Source organism: Tiliqua scincoides, chromosome 2, assembly GCF_035046505.1.
Source record: "Tiliqua scincoides isolate rTilSci1 chromosome 2, rTilSci1.hap2, whole genome shotgun sequence".
Classification (NCBI taxonomy): Eukaryota; Metazoa; Chordata; class Lepidosauria; order Squamata; family Scincidae; genus Tiliqua; species Tiliqua scincoides.
Window position 1 is genome coordinate 211,272,999 of NC_089822.1, and position 17,576 is coordinate 211,290,574.

Sequence of the window (17,576 nt, forward strand, 5' to 3'; positions counted from 1 at the left end):
CTGGCCATGGTTGTTCATGCCTTGATGACATCCCAGTTACATTACTGTAATGCAGTGTACCCTTGAAGATGATTCAGAAACTTCAGCTAGTGCAGAATGCAGCGCCTTATGTGGTTGCTAGGGCTGGGCAGGTTGACTATGTTAGTTCACTGGTCCTGCAACTTCCTTGGCTGCCAATTCATTTCTGGGCCAAATTCAAGGTGGTTTAAAACTCCTTATGGCCTGGAATGTTGTTTGCAACCTTCAGTCTCGAAAGACGATGGTATCGCGCTCTGAATGGTGGTTCTGGAACAGCGTCTAGTGTGGCTGAAAAGGCTGATTCGGGAGTGACAATCCCTTCCACACTGGGAGCAAGTGCAGTCTGTCCCTGGTCTGTCTCCCTGGCTATGGACCTTCCTTCTTTGCCTCTTTGCCTCAGACTGTTGGCCAAGTGTCTCTTCAAACTGGGAAAGGCCATGCTGCACAGTCTGCCTCCAAGCGGGCTGCTCAGAGGTCAGGGTTTCCCACCTGTTGAGGTCCACTCCTAAGGCCTTCAGATCCCTCTTGCAGACGTCCTTGTATCGCAGCTGTGGTCTACCTGTAGGGCGGTTTCCTTGCACGAGTTCTCCATAGAGGAAATCCTTTGGGATCTGGCCGTCATCCATTCTCATAACATGACCGAGCCAACGCAGGAATAAGAACATAAGAACAGTCCCACTGGTTCAGGCCATAGGCCCATCTAGTCCAGCTTATTGTATCTCACAGTGGCCCACCAAATGCGCCAGGAAGCACACCAGATAAAGAGACCTGCATCCTGGTGCCCTCCCTTGCATTGGCATTCTGACATAGCCCATTTCTAAAATCAGGAGGTTGCACATACACATCATGGCTTGTAACCTGTAATGGATTTTTCCTCCAGAAACTTGTCCAATCCCCTTTTAAAGGCTTCCAGGCCAGATGCCATCACCACATCCTGTGGCAAGGAGTTCCACAGACCAACCACACGCTGAGTAAAGAAATATTTTTTTTTGTCTGTCCTAACTCTCTCAACACTCAATTTTAGTGGATGTCCCCTGGTTCTGGTGTTATGTGAGAGTGTAAAGAGCATCTCTCTATCCACTTTATCCTTCCCATGCATAATTTTGTATGTCTCAATCATGTCCCCCCTGAGGCGTCTCTTTTCTAGGTTGAAGAGGCCCAAACGCCATAGCCTTTCCTCATAAGGAAGGTGCCCCAACCCAGTAATCATGTTAGTCGCTCTCTTTTGCACCTTTTCCATTTCTACTATGTCCTTTTTGAGATGTGGCGACCAGAACTGGACGCAATACTCCAGGTGTGGCCTTACCATCGATTTGTACAATGGCATTATAATATTAGCTGTTTTGTTCTCAATACCTTTTCTAATGAATCAGAGTGCCCCATGAACCATCTGCTCCCATATGTTCCAGTCAATTCTCTAAGGTTGTCTGAGGGAGCTCTGCTTCGGGTGCCACAATTAACAGGTTATAGGGATGGTGGCAAAAAGCAGGTCTTTTCCGTGGTATCACTGCAGCCATGGAACTCCTCTATAGTTTAAAAACAGACCCCTCATTAGAGGTATTAGAGGTGTTCCATCTTGAGCTAGACATTTTTATTTCAGCTAGCGTTGTAGTATGGGTAGGGGTGAGTTGTTTTATTGCTGATGGTGGTGTCTTGATTTTAATGCTACTTTCGCTATCTTAGGTTTTTGTAGCTGACATTGCTAGTAGCTGAAGCTGACATGGTGTCTTATGTGTTTTATGAGTGGGTTTTATTGAATATGAACTTGTTAGGCACCATGAACTCTGGAAAGGCAAGATATAAATCTTTATATTATTGCATTATTCAGTATGCAATAGGGACAACTAGTGTATTGTATGAAAATCTCACACAACTTGATCAACTTTACTAGTATTATGGAGACTTTTCTCAAAGTGTATGCTGATGAAGTCCTGAAGAACAAAATAAAGTAGCTTATGTAATTGGAGGTTGAGGCAATACTTGAAATCTTGATGGCTTGAGAAAATGGTTCAGCATCGTAAAAGTTAAACATAGAGCTTAAATTTACATGGAGCTTAAAAATAAACATAAAGCTTAAATTTATTTTCAGCTTTTGTCAAGGTTACAGGGCGAGAAAAAGTTCATCACAGCAAATGTTCTATGTGGATGCAATTATCTCAGTGAAATGACTGGTTTGGTTAAAAAAACGGACAAAATTGACTGCTGAAAATACATCTTTCAGAAAAAGTGAATTGCTTTTTTAGTGTTACATTTATTTTAAAAATCTCTAAGCATCATTGCATAATGGTAAGACCTATTGTTAAAAACCATGTCACTTGACCGAATGTGGGACCATCAGTCCAGTTTGATCAATCATATACATAGGCAAGACACTCCTATGTGTACTTATTCTGAATTTTTTTGCTTGAATAATTTATTAAAGAGATTTTTAAAATAACATGTTGTAGTGAACCATGATCTGCTCAGTAGAAATTTATACCACTGATATTTAGGAGAGTAGTTTCAAAAATAAGAAGTGAACATTTTTAGTAGTTGTCTGAAAAGGCAGTCTCTGGTAGCAACAATACATTTTGCCTCTGCTAACTTCTGCTTTCCCCCTCTCCTGGCTGTCAAGGAAGAAATGAGAAATGCCCCTTCTGACTTTGTACACCTCCACAGATAATTTGGAGCAGGGAGTGGCATTTCACTTGGTGCCAAGCATGGAGGACCAGCCCTGCCTGCCATGTATGAACATTTGCTCTAGATATTGGAAATGGTTGAACCACTAAGAGTCATGCTGCTATGAAGTCCAGCATGAAATGAGACTGACCCTGCCCCATACCCCCAAGTTTTTTGCATTTCATAGATTCTAGAAGAATTCTAGATTCTAGAAGGTATATAGGGAGTAGCGAGATTATTGTCAACTGAAAACTGATTGATAAGTAAGCTGAGTCAAAAAATTGTGGGCCCTTGCTCTGGAGCATTACACTTATATCAGCAGGCCAACTTAATTATATCAGCAGGCCAAATTACACTTATATCAGTGGGCTAGCTTTGTATGGACTTCTGTGTCCTGCCTGAATTATTACTGATCATGCAAAACATCACCCCCTTTGGTAAATTCTCTATAACATTATAATTTTTGTGCTAACAATTTAAAGTTGGATAGTTTTAGATTTCCACAGTTGCAGTTGCCATTAAAGAAAACTATCTAAACATCATGAAATTTGCATTGCCCCAAACCAAGGAAAAAAGGGCAGTATATGGATTTCAAGCCAATAGGTTCCATTGGTAAATTCTGAGGTTTTTTGCTCATTTGTAAAGAGTTATAAGCAGCTGAGGGACAATGACACAGTTGGAAACATTACCACTCTCCAAAATTTGGTCTGGATGTACTATAGTATCTTTCTTAGCATGAGATGCGTTGTAGTATGATTAAATATAGCTAATGCATAACTAATAGGAGTCTGTGGTGTGGGAGTATTGAGAGGAACATCTACATATGAAGAGGAGAATGACTTCCTAACATTTATCAAGTCAAGGGATCAATGTCCAGTTGGGCAAAATTTCTGTTATAGCTGGGACTTTTTAATCATCCGAGCATGATGCACAATGCTAGAGGCAAAGATGATTGTTGATTAAATATTTTGATTGAAGGCAAAACTGCACTAGGACTGCAATCCTGTGTACACTTGCCTGGAAGTAAGTCCCACTGAACTCAGACATGCTTCTGAATAGACATGCATAGGGTTGGGTTGTTAGTAGGACAGAGCTTTCTCTCATTCCTGGCATGAGGTTAGCAAATCAATGTAAAGGCAAAGGAGGATGTTCCAACCAACTGAACCTGCAGAAATTCCAGAAAGGCAGCAGCTCCATAGACCTCCAGTGCTAAAAAGATGGGAAAGAATTACAAACTGCTAGAATTGCACTGAGAGGTGGGCTCGACTGGCCTTTTTGAAGATCTGAGCAAAACTTGGACTAGGACAATAAGCCCTTTTATCTGACCTAGCAACTGTGCTTCAGTGTTTGTAGGAAGGCTTGCGAATATGGAAAGTTCTGCTAGTTTTAGAGGATTCTATTTTCCTGCCTCTTGCATGCAAGCTGGACATATAAGTAGGCTTCTCACATAGATACTGTCTGTGCTCCTGTTGTGATAAGGGAAGAAATGGAATGATGGAATTTATCTGTCATAGATGCTTTGTTTGCCCAGGGCAACTCATTAAAGCATGGAGAAACAAATTTCAGCATAACTAGCTTTGCTTTGTGAAGCAATTGTGCACATATGCACAAATGCAGATGATTTGTATCTATAATTCTTTACTGCAGTCCTTGTGCACACACATACAGAGCTAAGTGCAGTCTTTGCCTTTGGTACTAAAAATAGACATGTTTGAAGAGTCTTTCTGTGTTTACCTGCATTTCAGTTCTATTTTTTGTCTGTGACAGCCAGCCCCTTACATGTCTAAACATTGAAATCATTTTCATAATGCAGATTGCAAAATACTAAAACTCCCAAGGAACTGCTTATTGGAAAGACAGTTGATATTATTGACATGGTGCATGGGGGAGCGTCTTGCCAGCTTTTTTTATTCGGACTGCTTTTGTAGTTTTTCAGTATTTCTGGTTTGCACTGCAAAAACCAAGCTGAGCTTTAGCTATGAAGCATTGACCTGGCCCCTTAATGAAGGATTTAATTTCACTTGTCATTTTTCAGGAAATCCTAGTACAAAATTAAAGCCCCCACCCCCCACTTTGATAACAGGAGCTGAACATTTCAGGTCTGCAGATCACATCTAGGCTGAGATAAAGTAGGTCATAAAAGTGCAGGTTATTCAGTCCGTGAGCACACTGCAGTGACATCCTTTTCTTGCAGTTGGCTTTGCTGCACATAGCATGAGTAAAGGTTAACCCATTTCTGCCCAGCCCACAGGTGCACACATTTGATCCCTGTTGCATATGTGCCATGTTGGGCAGAAATGGCTTAAACTGAAAGACTTCTACTTTGTTTCCCCCCATCCAGTGGTGGATTTGTAAGAAGAAAGTAAAACAATGCAGTTCATAGCATAAGTTAGTAGGGATAGCTGCAAAGTAGGGGAGACATGTTCTCAGGGCATTCTAAGAGGAATTAGCTCAGTCATGCTTTGATTGCTTCTGTTGTAGAAAGATTCCAAGGAAAGCTCCATAGTGAGTATTTGGATCTCTTCTTAATATTGTGGCTATTGGCTAAATTTATCTTTGTTAGGAAAATTATGAATGTTTTTTACAATGATTTTGGCTTTTGTTTTCCTGCCACAATATGCTATAAAAGAAATAGCAGGTAAAAGAGAAATAATTAAGTAACTTGTAGAGAGAAGGGCAGTAAAGGATGAGGAGGGGGAATGGGGAAGTTGAAGTTCATTAGTATACTTGTATGTAAGCCTACTTACATATCTGAAAATAAGCTTGCATATTTTGGTTGCTGTGCATAATTTTTTTTTCATTGTGGTATTGCGAACCCAGTGATAAGCAGTCTCTGAAAACCACCCTTCAGCAGTAAAGTGGTATTTGTAATACTACTTTTGTACTGCTTTTCTTATACATAGCTATTACCATTCTGCTAAGCTGAAGCTTTTGGTGCTCATGTAGATAATGTATTTATATCAAATACTTGAGACTGGGTGCTGTTCTTCAGTAAACCTTTGCAGTGAATCACATTTTTGTGAGAATAAACATTTCACACACACCCACATCTCCTGCTCCCCTTGTTGTCTCTTGTTCATGGTTGTTTGATGCTAGATTTTTTTCTTGTATCTTGCTTCCTGGCAATTGTTGCTGGACCATTGAGGATTGCGTAATGAATATGATCGTAATGTGTTGCTTTCATTCTGAACTGGATTCTGTTGCCCTTGATATAGTCATGCAGCTAAATCTGAGTGGTTATGTAATGACGTTACTGTTTCTAGTAATTAGAAATCAGATTTGATAAAAAGAAAAGCAAAGGCACTAAATAACAGTTTATTGGCATGGTGGTGCAATCTAAATGTCATACGGGAGTGGAGTGCTGTTGTTGTGTGTGCACACATACAGAGATCATAGGGCTGTGTGTTAAGAAAGCAATTGTTGGGGGTTTAAAGAACACAGTCCAACACACATTTTGCTATCTTAAAAGTTTGACCTATTCCTGGGTATATTTGGGGCGCTGATTCCAAAAATGGCATAAGTTTTGCCCTATCGTGTCTAGTTCCAGAGATATGGCCTATTGCTACACCATGTCTTCCTCATGAGGAAGCCGCTTCTACCATTCACTAACAAGGTTATGCCATATCTCAAAAACTAGATATGATAGGGCAAAACTGATGCCATTTTTAGAATCGGCAGCTCAAATTCGTATAAAACTACCATAAATTTTGAAAAAGGTTTTTCTTGACTCAATTTCACAGGCTGGTGTAATTAATATATTAATATTTGAATATACAATACTATATTTCAGTTCCTCCTTTTTCACTTTAGTGACTCAATGTGGCTTACAACATGATTTTTTAAAAAAACCACTACTGATACCAAAACATCATAAAACACAATAGCAACAATTAAAACAAACCCAAAGGCATGCATGAGAATATCATAGTTATTCATCTCTTCATAATAATATTCATCTCTTCTTCTCTTTCAGAAATAACAAATGAAATTTCCATGAAGACTCTAAATACAAAAACGCTGTACGTTCATGTTGCACCAACAACAGCTGAATGTTAAGCATTCCATTTTTATGAATGCAGCAATTTAGACTTTTTTCCATGGAGAAATCTTATTTGCAGGTGGGATGCTTTTACCAAGAATCCAAAATTATATAGGATGGTCTGAACAATAGCAGTACTATGTGGAACACGTTTCTATCAATGCATGTGTAATATGCTGCTTTAGGTTTTAAATACAGTGAATTTTCATTATAAGATGTTGTAAAAGCTATGCAGAGTAAATGCCCAATCTCAAAAACTCAGAGAGATCTATGCAGTTTGTTGCCTTGAGGAAATTGGGAAGTGTACCTCAGTTAATGCTGCTCTCTGTCTGTATTTTGTGGAGAGACCACTGTTAGTTTTTCTAATGTCGCTGTTCCTGCATCAATCATACTGTGTTATGTTGGCTTTATTCTGAATGATAGAGGACTTACCTAATGTTTGTTCAGCAGTATTGACAGGCTATTCATGAAGGATGTAGTGACAAAAATGTTCTCTAATGTCTATAATTTTGAACAATAAATTGCTTTGTTCAGAATACTGTTTCTTTGTTTAGTAGTAAATTTACAAAAACACAGCACATTGCGTATCCAAGGGATGATTGCTGGAAGACTACGGAAACCAAGAGTGTAGCTAAACGGTTTGGAAAGAATTTTTAGTGTTTGTTTTCCTTTGCTGTATTTTTCAAATTTATGACCATTACTTGGGTTGAAAGATGGAACAAACCAAAATAGCTGGTTTTATACACACCTCAAGTTAAGATGCGTGAAAATGATTTTAAGAATAACACAGCTTTGGAACAATTCGAAATGTTTATGGAAAGCACAGAGAATTGAGAATGCTATAAACCAGTGGTTCCCAAACTTCTACTTGGAAATTCAGAACCATGTAAGTATTTGCAAGGCGGGGGTGGCGATGGCACTACAGTGATGGTACTACTGCCACAATCAAGGGGCTTTTAAACATACTTGAGGTAGTGGCCCATTGGAGAGTGCAAGGGGTTTGCAGCTCCCTCTGCAGGCCTCCCTGCTGCTCAGAAAGGCTCCTTGCATCAGTCTTTTCTTGGCCATTCCCCTTAAGGGGGAATGGTCTCCATCCATTCCCTGGTGGGTCAGAACCCACCAGTTTGGGAACCACTGCTATACAGTATTCTTGAAATGCAACTTATTTTATATAAAGTGATTGTGCCAGGATTGGCTTGCTTTTCTATGGTTTTTTTTAAACACTGAGAATCAAAGAACTTAAGTGATTCTTAGTATCATGTTTCTTCTGCTGTTCACCCAGGCATAAAACACATGAATCTTCCTTGATTCCAGTGTTTAGTAGGGCAAGTGAAATCTGTTGTGTGGAAATTTGTTGTGGACAAGCATCAGTCCTATTTCATTAAGTCTGTGATTTAATGAACTGATTTAGATTTTTCTCTGAACCTGAAATGCCAAACTCAAGAAATAAGTAAGTAATCTTGTTAAGTTGAAATGTTTTTATAATAACAGTATAGTAATCCAATAGTATTTTACTCTGTCCTGAAATCTTTTCTTGTACCCCAGTATGTTCTGGTTGTATACTATTTATGAATTTGAATCAATTGATTGTATAGCTTATGACTTCATATTATTTATTGGCAGAAACTATATAAAGAATGGAATGTAGCTTTTTTAATAATGAGATGTAGAACTCTTTTAATGATGACTTTTAAGAAGAAAACACTTGAAGTCTACATTTCCAAGAGCTGTGTTTGCTATATAAATGCTACTAAGATAAGGCAAAATTGTTACACATTGAGCTTGGTTTCAAAGAAACCAACTGCTGGATTGTGAAATGCCAGGGTTACCAGTAGAGAAAGACAATCCGTAACAAAATCTTTTTCGGACTGAAAGTACGTTTGCTGCTACTTGATGCCAAACTCTGCCCTGCAGAAAGGAATACCTTAAATAGACCAAATCCACCCGTCTTAATTTTGCAATCAGTACCAAATCCATCCAAAATAGACTTCCTAGATTGCTTCTCTAGATAAGTAACAGGTATGCCCAGCAAAGGAAAAAATACACCATGTTTTGTTTATGTACTGTACCCACAGACTTTTTCTCTGAAGACTTTATTGCAATGATTTTTTAAAAAATAATCTCAAGGAACATGTCTCTGAAAGCAAACATTGCTTTCTGAATTGGAAACATGAAACCAAAAGTTTTGGTTGAAGTCTTTTAATACAGTACTGAAACTCTCATATCAGATACTGCCTGTGTCTCTTCTGCTGATTATCTGCTGAACAACGTTTATTAAATCATTAACACTTTAGAAAACTAGTAGGCTCAAGCTTGGCCCCTCAGAGTGGGCTCCTTGCCTCCTGCAGTGGTCAACGGAGCAAGAAGTGGATAGAAATTGGGAGAAACGTCCACTGCTGAGGTGCTACTTAGTGTCATTAATTGAACAGTAAGGTGTCTGTGGTGCTGTTCAGAACATAGAGATAAATCTGAGCCAGTTACTTAGTTTGTACATGGAATGTCTGCCAATTAGCATATGACTGAGTGGACAAAAAGTTCAGTGTGCTTCTAGTGGCTGAAAAAAAACATGCAGCATGCAGGTATCTTATCTTGTGTGCTCCATGAGGCATCTGCTAGGACACTGTGAGCTACAGGAAGCTGGACTAGATGGGCTTTTGGCCTGATCCAGTACAGCTCTTACATTCTATATAGGCTACATATAGGCTATATAGGCTACATTCTATATAGGCAATCCTATGCATGTCTACTCAGAAGTGAATCCTATTGAGTTCAGTGGTATTTACTCCCAGGAAAGTACCTAGAACTGCAGTCAAAGCAGGGGTGTCAAACTTGTTTTATACAGCAGGCCAAAGTTAGCATCCATGATGCCAGAAATTGGCCCCCAGTAACCACTCTGGGAGAGTTCAGTTAACATGTGGGCCCATTTTTTGGTAGAGCTCTTTCAGCGTCACTTCGCAGCTCAGTAGCTGAGATGTGGTCTACAAGGTGACTCCTCGGTAGAAGTGGCCCATGTGATAATTGGGCTCTCCCAGCACCTTGGCAGCATCTCCCTCCTCACACCTCTTGGTCTGCCTCTTCTGCCTTAGCATTCCTTGCCTTCTGAGCCCTCTTTCATTCTCCCTCTCCCAGAGCCTCAATAGAAATGGCACTGCTGAAAAGGTGGCTCTGGAAGAGTCCATTTATAATAGTGGCTGGATAAAGAGCTTCTGGGTTATATCCAGCCATCGGGCCTATATGTTTTACATCCCTGGACTAGGGATTTTTCTTTTACAGCTCCCTGCTACTTTCAATGAGGTTACTTGAGATTCTCAGCGAATTGTATTCTGCACCCAGTGTATTCTGGCCTCGGGGCCAGACATAGTAACCCTGTCAATGGACCTGAGAAAGTCAGAGTATAATGATTAAGTATTATAGATGAGGTGTCCAGGAAGATACAAATGGGGCTATAATGTTTGGTCTCCATTAAAGTTTAAAGATCAACTAAGAGTCACTCATTAGTTTATATCTTCAGATTGCACTAATACATACTGAATGAAGATTATGAATGAAGTGATCTCATTAACTTGGAAATGATGTCATGGCTGGAAGTGACATCATCAAGCAGGAAAATTTTTAACACCCCAGTGCAACACAATCAAATCAATCAGTTTAGTTAAGTTTTCAATCACTATAAGTTTAAAAATTTATTTAAAATAAAGAATCCTCCTAACCTCCCAAGCAGTTGGAGAATTATTTTTAAACAGATCAGCAAACATCCCAAAGGCTGCACTCTTAACCACACTTACCCAAAAGGCAGCCCCTTTGACTATCATTGTTAAAAGCATATACATAGTAGTCTGTTAAAATACAGATCTATAACATTTTCCCAAATGCTTTCACATACCATGGCAGTAACAAGTTTTATATATTAAAAATAAAATGCGCATTGAAATGGAGACCCACCTGAAATTGGCTTGTGACCCATCCAGTGGGTTCCAACCCACAATTTGAGAAACTTTGAAGCAGGAGTGGGCAAACATTTTGGCTGGAGGACCACATCTCTGTCACTGTGTTTTGGGCTGGAAAAAAAGAATAATTTACATTTCAAATTTGAATAAATTTACATAAATAAATACATTTGAGATGGAACTTATATGAATGAATTTTACCATGCTTTTTAATAATACACATCAGAACTGTAATACAGGCATGTAGAACCACATGAGAACTATGAACTGTTTTTCACACAGTACTTCCACAGGGAAAACTTACAGACCAAGCCTGAAACATATGGAGACCATCAGTTGTTCAGAGGCAATGGGGGGAGGGGGGTTAAAATAGTGAAAAGCAGAACACATATGGAGACTATAAAAGGCCTTGCTCTAACTCAAGCCGCAGCTTGTGCCTGGCAGTTTTGACTGGCAGTTGTGGACCAGCGTGTGCTCCAACAGGTTCTGATGTGCCAGAGGCTCATTGGAGACTGGGGGCTCCCTGTGGGCCACATTGGGGGACCCCGAGGACTGCAAATGGCCTCCAGGCTGGGGTTTGACCACCCTGGGTCTAAAGTGTTGGGTGCCCACCTTTTTCCTGTGGTGTGCACAATTAACTCTGCCTGCTGTTCAAGCGGAGATGTAGACTCTGGTCATCCTCCCCAGCTGTGCTAGGAATGAGCATGTTCAGCAAGCCAAAGGTGTCTCTCTTCTCCAAATTTACTTTCACCCATAAATACTTGTGGCTGAATGACCAGTTATACAGATGCTCTCTACAACATAAGATTACAAACAAACCCAGGTTTCATCTTCCCAAATGTAAATCCTACTTGACATTTCTGCAAAGTCACATCCTTAAAGCTATTAAATTACTAGAAACCATCCGTGTTCCTTCTGTTTTAAACATGTTTATATCCTCCTCCATTTTTGCGTTTTCTTTTTTCCACAGGAAAGAGGATGTAATTATTCCTTGAATGATCTTATCTCACACGCTGTCCCGTAATGTGGAAAGCCTTTATTTTCTACCTATCCTACTTCCCATTTTCACAGGCACCCTCCATCTGTTCACCTAGATTAGGACTAAAGGTGAGCAGCCTTGAGATTGTCATCTTTCACTTCACTTTCAGCCCTCAAAAGCTGTTTGTTGTGTACCTGTTTCCGTGCAGCACTGTTGCCTCTTTCCATTCTGCTATGATTCTCTCTCCTACCCCTAAAGAAATCAAACTTAAGCACCTAGGATGTCCTTGTTGTTGTAAGCATTTTTAGCCTCAGTCCTGGCAGCAATCCTGTGACCTTTCCTGCTCACTTTTTAACTGCTACCATAATACAGCATCCCATCATTGAAACGTAAACCGTATCCAGCATTCTGGCAGAACTGAACTCTGCTGAACAAGCCCTTTGCTTCTGATGAAGAGCATTCGGAACTTGGAAAGGGCAGCCAGGAGCAAAATAAGTTTTGTGTTGTACCAATAGGAAGTCAGAATAAGGATCAAGAAATAAAGGCATGGATCTTGGCAAATAATGGGGGAGGGGAATGAGGTAAGGTGAAGAAAGAAGATGGGAATGGGGCGCAGGTTCTGCTCTACCAGTTAAGGCATCTAGAGATCTAAGGCAGAATGCAAACAGAAACCTTGGAAGTTTGAGGCAAGCCTCTTGTATCCTTGATCGGCCTGGCTAGTTAAGGAAGCTAGTGGTGGGCTGGTTGAATGAGTGGGAGGTGAATAATAGTTAATGTCTACCAGTCCAGAGGGAGACAGAAATCCCAGTAAGCTTAAGGATGACAATGGTGAAATAGTTTCTTAAAGCTCACAGTACCAGATAATTTTTGTTCTGTGTTCTGCTTCTAAACTAGACAAGATAATCTGAGCATGTGGTGGCATTGCAACTCCTTTTTCTCTCTCTCTCCAGGATATAGCAGATTATTTGTACCCATTTCAATACAGTTTTCAATTTGCTTTTGTTTTGTCTTGTCCAGCTTCATCTTGTTCACCAGGAAGTTGACTTTCTATATGAAACTACTAGGAAAGTTTACCACAGTTACCACTGTCATCAGTAGACAGACACCAACCAGCTCTGTTTCTCCTTTCCACCTTAAGCCAAGCAGCCGTGGATAATTTCATTCATTCATTCATTCATTCATTCATTCACATTTTTATACTGCCCTTCCTCCATGGAGCTCAGCTCAGTGTAGTGTACATAGTTCCTCCTGTCCTTTTGTCCTCACAACACCCCTGTGAGGTAGGTTAGGCTGAGAGATTGAGACTGGCCTAAATTAATCCAGGAAGCTTCATGTTTAACATGTTAATTGTGCCTGAGTGGGGATCTGAACCTGGATCTTCCAGGTCTAAGTCCAACTTCTGAATCCCTACATAATTTGAGCTCTCTGGAGATGCTGAACCAGAGTCTGGAAATTTGGGCCAATGAACTGAGAGCCAGATCTGCTCAGCATTGATCTTCCAATTCGTGCAGGCTACACCTTCCTCCCTGGGTTGTGCTTTAAGGGAAGTTAATTCAGAGAAACCTCTCTAGAGCCATCCTTCACAGTAGCCAAGGGCATAGTGTGGTTTTGGATGCTGGGGTAGCCATTTAATTCCCATTGGAAACTCATTGAGGAGACAATTGGTTTTTTCCACCTTCACTTTCGTGGGGGTTAGACACTGTGACAAAGTGGAGAAGTAATAGCTTGTTAGATACTCTCTTGCTTAAAAAAAAAAAATTCCCCTTGCTTTGAGTTCCAAAACACTTTAGTCATGTTGAAGATACTCAGCCTTGCAAGAAGCATTAGATATATACAGCCTTGTCATACTGGTGGAGCAGAAAGAAAACCAACATATTAATCATCTCTCTGTTGCCTTTTATGTCATTATTTATATGGGCTGGGATGAGATTGGCACACAACATTGACAAAAATCCTTTGAAAAATTGTGCACTGCAGTGTAATGATGGACTAACTTTTCATGAACTTCCCTGAAGCCTTTACTTATAAATCACTTTTTTCTTCAAAAGAGGAAGAGAAAATGGGAAAAAAAGACAACATCCTGAATAAATAAGGAAACCACTCTAATATAGCAGCCTATCTTTGATGCTAATTTTAATCTCCAGCTGTGCTGTGACTGGAGAGGGTGCGCCTCCAGTTATCTTGCGCTCCCTCCTCCATTAAAAATGTTTGCATAACCAATATAATTACAATGTTTATGTAACTAGTGAAAAAGTCTCATTTTAGTACAGTATGGTTGCAATTAATCTCCATCTTTCTCTGCCCAGGATTGTAATTAGGGATCCTAGGTGCCTGCAGAAGATAAGAACGGAAATTCCTTTTTGGTGCAATAAATACTCAGAACAAAACCATATCGAAATACATCTTTCTGTTAAGCTGCTGTTTGGTATGGAAACCATCTTGCTTTCACTTCCCTAAATAGTGGTTCACAGCTACTTTTCAAAATACATTTTTTTCACACTCTAAAATGTTGTGCAGCATGCAGACCACTTTCTCTAAACAATTTTGGCATCCAGAAGCCTAATCCTTACACTGTATGGCAGCTGTGCGCTGCATGCAATTCAGTATGCCAGTGGTTCTCACACTTTTAGCACCTGGACTCACTTTTTAGAATGAGAATCTGTCAGGACCCACAGGAAGTGATGTCATGTGGGAAGTGACATCAGCAAGCAGGACCCTTTTTAACCATCCTAGGCTGCAGTCCTACCCACACTTACCCAGGAGTAAGTCCCATTTACTATCATTGTTAAAAGAATATGCATAGTAGCTTGTTAAAAGTACAGGTCTGTAACATTTTCCCAAATGCTGTCACATACCATGGTAGCATCAAGTCCAATATATTAAAAATAAAATATTGAAATGAATGGGGACCCACCTGAAATTGGCTCATGACCCACCTAGTGGGTCCTGACCCACAGTTTTAGAAACGCTGTAGTATGCAGCTCTTGGGACAGAAAACACTTAAAAGTGAATGTTCTAATTAAAAATGCATTTCAAATTACAATTCTGTGTGCAAAGTTTTTGCTCAACAAAAAGGTTGTATTTTTCTGGCATGTTAATTGTGCCAGTGGGTATCAAAGATGCAGCTGCTGCTTCTTTTACAAAATGTTGCTGTCTAACCATTTTGGAGTTATAGCCATCTACATAATTTTTGGTTGGTAGCCATTTTGGTTTTTGACGGCTTTGGACTTCAAAATAGCACAGTTTTGGCTCCAGTGTGCTCCATATTTCCTGCATTGTAGAAAGAGCCTGCACAGAGGGAGGCATGAGATCACTGCATTCTGATCCTAGGAACATGGCGATCTGGTTCCCTTACCTTGCACCCTCTTCTAACAGGAGCCCAGTTGAGGTACCAGCAATGTGAGATCTGTCAGGAGTCCAGATTGCTGCGTTCCAGTGATCAGACCCACTTACCTAGCTCCTTCCTCCTCAGGGGTGCTTGAAGCTAAACAGAAAATACTGGGTTTGTTCCCAGTCCATTGTTCATTTCATGGCTAGTTTCAGGAGTCTTGGGAGCAAGGGGCAAGATCACATTTTCTTTCATGTGGACTTTTTAAACAAAGCAGGAAAGGTTGAGAGCACTTGAAGCAACCTCAGCATGCACTATATTTCCTGCTTTGATTGAAGGAAGTAGGAGCCAAATAAACGGTGTGGGGGCTGGGAGGACCAGAAGTGCTATTTGGCTGCTCCAGGTAGCCTAATAGCTTCAGCTGGTCCTGCATGTCCAAACAGGGGCTCACCACAGTGGTCATCAATACTTTATTTTCTTCTTTGTTTTTCTGCAGCATTTGGTGCAATTAATGTTTAGTTGCATTTTCTCCTCTTATGTCAGTTTTGTAGGTTGACTTAGCATTTTTAGTTAAGTCAGCTGTTTGCTGCATACTATGGCTTTAATAATTTTTCAGGGTAGTGTTTTTTTAAGTAAGGGAGAGGAAGAGGGAAGAAAGAATTCTCTAAGACTGCACAATAGCTAGTGCTTTGTATGTGTTGGTGATTGTGAGTGGGAGGAGATGCTATCAAAATATGCTGGCATTGATAGGAGTGAGCTAATGGGGGAAAAGAAGGTGTTCCAGAATGGTCAATTGAATACATGAAAGAATGTCATAAGAGAAGCATCTGTGATGGTGGAAATTGTGTCAACACAAGAGGTGGTGTAATAATCAAGACAAGACAAGATTAGGTATTGGCTGCAAAATCATACAAAAATCCACATGTATAGGTAGATTCTTGAAGGGGTAAGAATTCAACATATCTGAGAAGCTTCTGAAGTTGTAGAAAGGGCCATCCTGAAAAGCAAACCTACTGAACAGATCCTAAGTAGGTGTTTCACAATATTAAATGGGGCTTACTCCCAGGCAGGTGTGATTAGGATTGCAGCCTAAGGGCCTAATCCTATCCAGCTCTCCAGCACTTGAGCAGCTGCAATGCAGCCCTGAGGTAAAGCAACAAATATTCTCATACCTTAAAGAGGCCTCTGTGATTGCCTCCCCATCACAGGTTGCAGTACATGTGCCATTAGCATGGTTGCACTGGCACTAGAAAATTGGATAGGATTAGGCCTGTAGACATTTGCTAAGATTATTCTGAATAAATAGTCATTGTTCTAGTTATTGCAGTAAAATGAATACCTGTATTGGCATTGTTAGTTGAGACATGAGTGGTAAGCAGCCATAGTAATGCCTGTCTTCTCCTTGGCACAAAGTGACAGCGAACCATTCTCTGTCCATTTTTAAAATCCCTTTTCAGGAAGGGGTTGCGTAAGATTGTACTTCCATTTTCTTTTCAGTGTGGTGTGATGCAATTTCACAAAACTAGATAATGTTACTATGTTGGTATTTCTCCTCCTCTCAGGTTGCTGTTGAGGACCAGCACTGCAGAAGGTAGTTATCATGGAAAGAAATCTTTCCATTGTTCAGTGCTAGTTTATCTTTCACTAACTGCATAATGCTGAGGCTCCAACTGCACTTGCCAGGGCAGGCAATTTCATCTTTTCAGCTGGTCACTTTAATAAAGCTCCTCCCATGTGATGCTCTGATTTTTATTTTCAGATAAATGGGTGTAGTGCATTTGTAGCATGAAGATCAGCAGCAACCTACTCTCTAACAAGGGCTGAACTTGCCCAAACAAATCTAGTATTTTTTTCTCCCCACGATGGTATTCATTTAGGGGGCAATCCTAACAGTAAGTCCTATTTTGTTCAGTGGGGCTTACTCTCAGGAAAATGTGGTTAGGATTGCAGCCTTAGTCCTGCTCTGGTAGACATGACCATTTTGGTTGTAGCTACACAGCCCAATCCTATCCACACTTTCCTGGGAGTAAGCCCCATTGACTCTAGTGGGACTTACTTCTGAGTAGACATACATAGGATTGGGCTGATCATCTCGTCCAGGTCTTCAGCAAGTCTGTACCTGAAAATCAAGTGCCAAATAATTGAATTTTTCCATGTTGCTTTTCTATAGATGAAGTGTGACAGTGGAACGACACCAGCTTTTTTTGCTGTTTTTTCTTTTTTGTCTCTCCTCTTTTCCTCCCTCCACTGTAAACTACTTATGAGAATTTCATTCTGACAATCTGAACAGTCTTCTTAACAAGACCGCAATCACTTAAATTGCTGCCAAGCGTGTGAGTACGCTTGAAGTGATTAGGGTCATTTTACTTGGTTAGCGCCCAGGTTGGTCACTTTCCAGTTTCTTTGGGATGTCTATGGATGTTTGTGGCATGAGTGATGGAGTGACTTGGATAATAAGCTAATTACATCAGGGCTCAGTTCTGAGGCCAAGGAGTAACTTATATTATTCCTCATGTCTACTTTTAAAAACATTATTGTTAATTTACAGCTTAAATACCCATCTCTGTTTCCAATCCAGCCAAGCAGTACAACTCTTTCATTAATCAG

General features: G+C 40.3%; 1 protein-coding gene across 3 annotated transcripts in view; it reads left to right on the top strand.

Moving 5' to 3' along the window:
- The window catches only part of IARS1 (isoleucyl-tRNA synthetase 1), a 130,144-nt gene extending 122,893 nt beyond the window's left edge, over positions 1–7,251 (top strand). For all 3 annotated transcript variants that reach the window (XM_066618229.1, XM_066618230.1, XM_066618231.1), the window contains one exon: positions 6,650–7,251. In XM_066618229.1, the coding sequence (XP_066474326.1) occupies positions 6,650–6,732 (83 nt within the window). In that variant the 3' untranslated portion in view covers positions 6,733–7,251. The remainder of the gene's footprint in view (positions 1–6,649) is intronic.
- The last annotated feature ends 10,325 nt before the right edge of the window (positions 7,252–17,576 follow it).